The following is a 1,054-nucleotide window of genomic DNA, read 5'->3' on the forward strand; positions in this document are numbered from 1 at the left end:
TATTCTAATTAACACTTCTCCGCCTATATCAATCGTTTATCATGGCGGACCTCTGGTATCTGACCAACCAGTGTGTCTGGGGATAACCAGAGGTTAACTGTGATCCATAAAATGGAATGACCGGCTGAGACCACCCGGTGGGCCGCAGGCTGGTGGAAGGTGAGGTGGTCTCTGCCATCCTGGTTAATCATCTCCACGTTTCTTTCTTTTATGTTTTACATTCATCCAGCTCTGACTGACCACCGCTAACCTCAGCAGGTGTTATGTCGCATTTAGTAACCTCTATAAACGCCTTCAAACTGGCGCCTTTTGGTCCAGTTCCCCGAGAACCTTTGAGCATCGCCCGATCCCAGAACCGTCCTCTGAGGGTTAGCTTAGCAACATCTGCTGCTACCTGCTGAGCCACCGGAGCCCTGAATCTCCCGGGCGACGGGCGGGAAAACCGCAGTTCTCTGGCCGAACTCTGAGCTCTCATCGACCAGGACCAGCGTTAGCTTGTTGGGGCTAGCCCGGACAGATACTCACACACTCGGACTCTACGTCGCTCTTGGCCTCGGACCGGCTAACTGTCACTTCGGCCGGGTCGGGTTCGCGGCCTCGGGCCTTTGTCGCAGGAGAACCGGACCTCCCGCTGTCCGAACCCGAGCCGGACTCGTCATCGTCCTCGCTGTCCTGAGACGCGCGCCTCCTCCTCCGCCGCCGGTCCGCCATCTTAGAACTGGAATGGATGGAAGCGGAAGAACAGAGGCATTATGGGTAATGAAGTTCCATTTGATTCCATATGAAACAGGAATTAAGATTATTGATATCTACTGCCACCTCGTGGAACAAATGATACAGCTACTGTATTTATTACTTTTATATAGAAAAAATCTGCCTTTTTACACAAACACACAAAAATAAAAATAATTAGACCCAATTTCCAACAGTGGAAGTTTTATCATCGTGAAGTGGGAGGCAGATCTTTTAGTAATCAGGTGGCTGCTAGACTTCCTCACAAACATATAGACATAATAGGAGCAGACACTATGAGGTTCCGTCTGTATAAAAAATA

At 49.8% G+C, this 1,054-nt stretch overlaps 1 protein-coding gene across 1 annotated transcript in view; it reads right to left on the reverse strand.

The window, feature by feature from the left end:
* The window catches only part of casc3 (cancer susceptibility candidate 3), an 11,749-nt gene extending 11,032 nt beyond the window's left edge, over positions 1 to 717 (reverse strand). The window contains exon 1 of the mRNA XM_015375511.1: positions 526 to 717. Within this exon, the coding sequence (XP_015230997.1) occupies positions 526 to 711 (186 nt within the window). The 5' untranslated portion in view covers positions 712 to 717. The remainder of the gene's footprint in view (positions 1 to 525) is intronic.
* Between the last annotated feature and the right edge of the window lie 337 nt (positions 718 to 1,054).

This window comes from Cyprinodon variegatus, unplaced genomic scaffold (genome assembly GCF_000732505.1).
Source record: "Cyprinodon variegatus isolate N-32 unplaced genomic scaffold, C_variegatus-1.0 Scaffold119, whole genome shotgun sequence".
Lineage (NCBI taxonomy): Eukaryota > Metazoa > Chordata > Actinopteri > Cyprinodontiformes > Cyprinodontidae > Cyprinodon > Cyprinodon variegatus.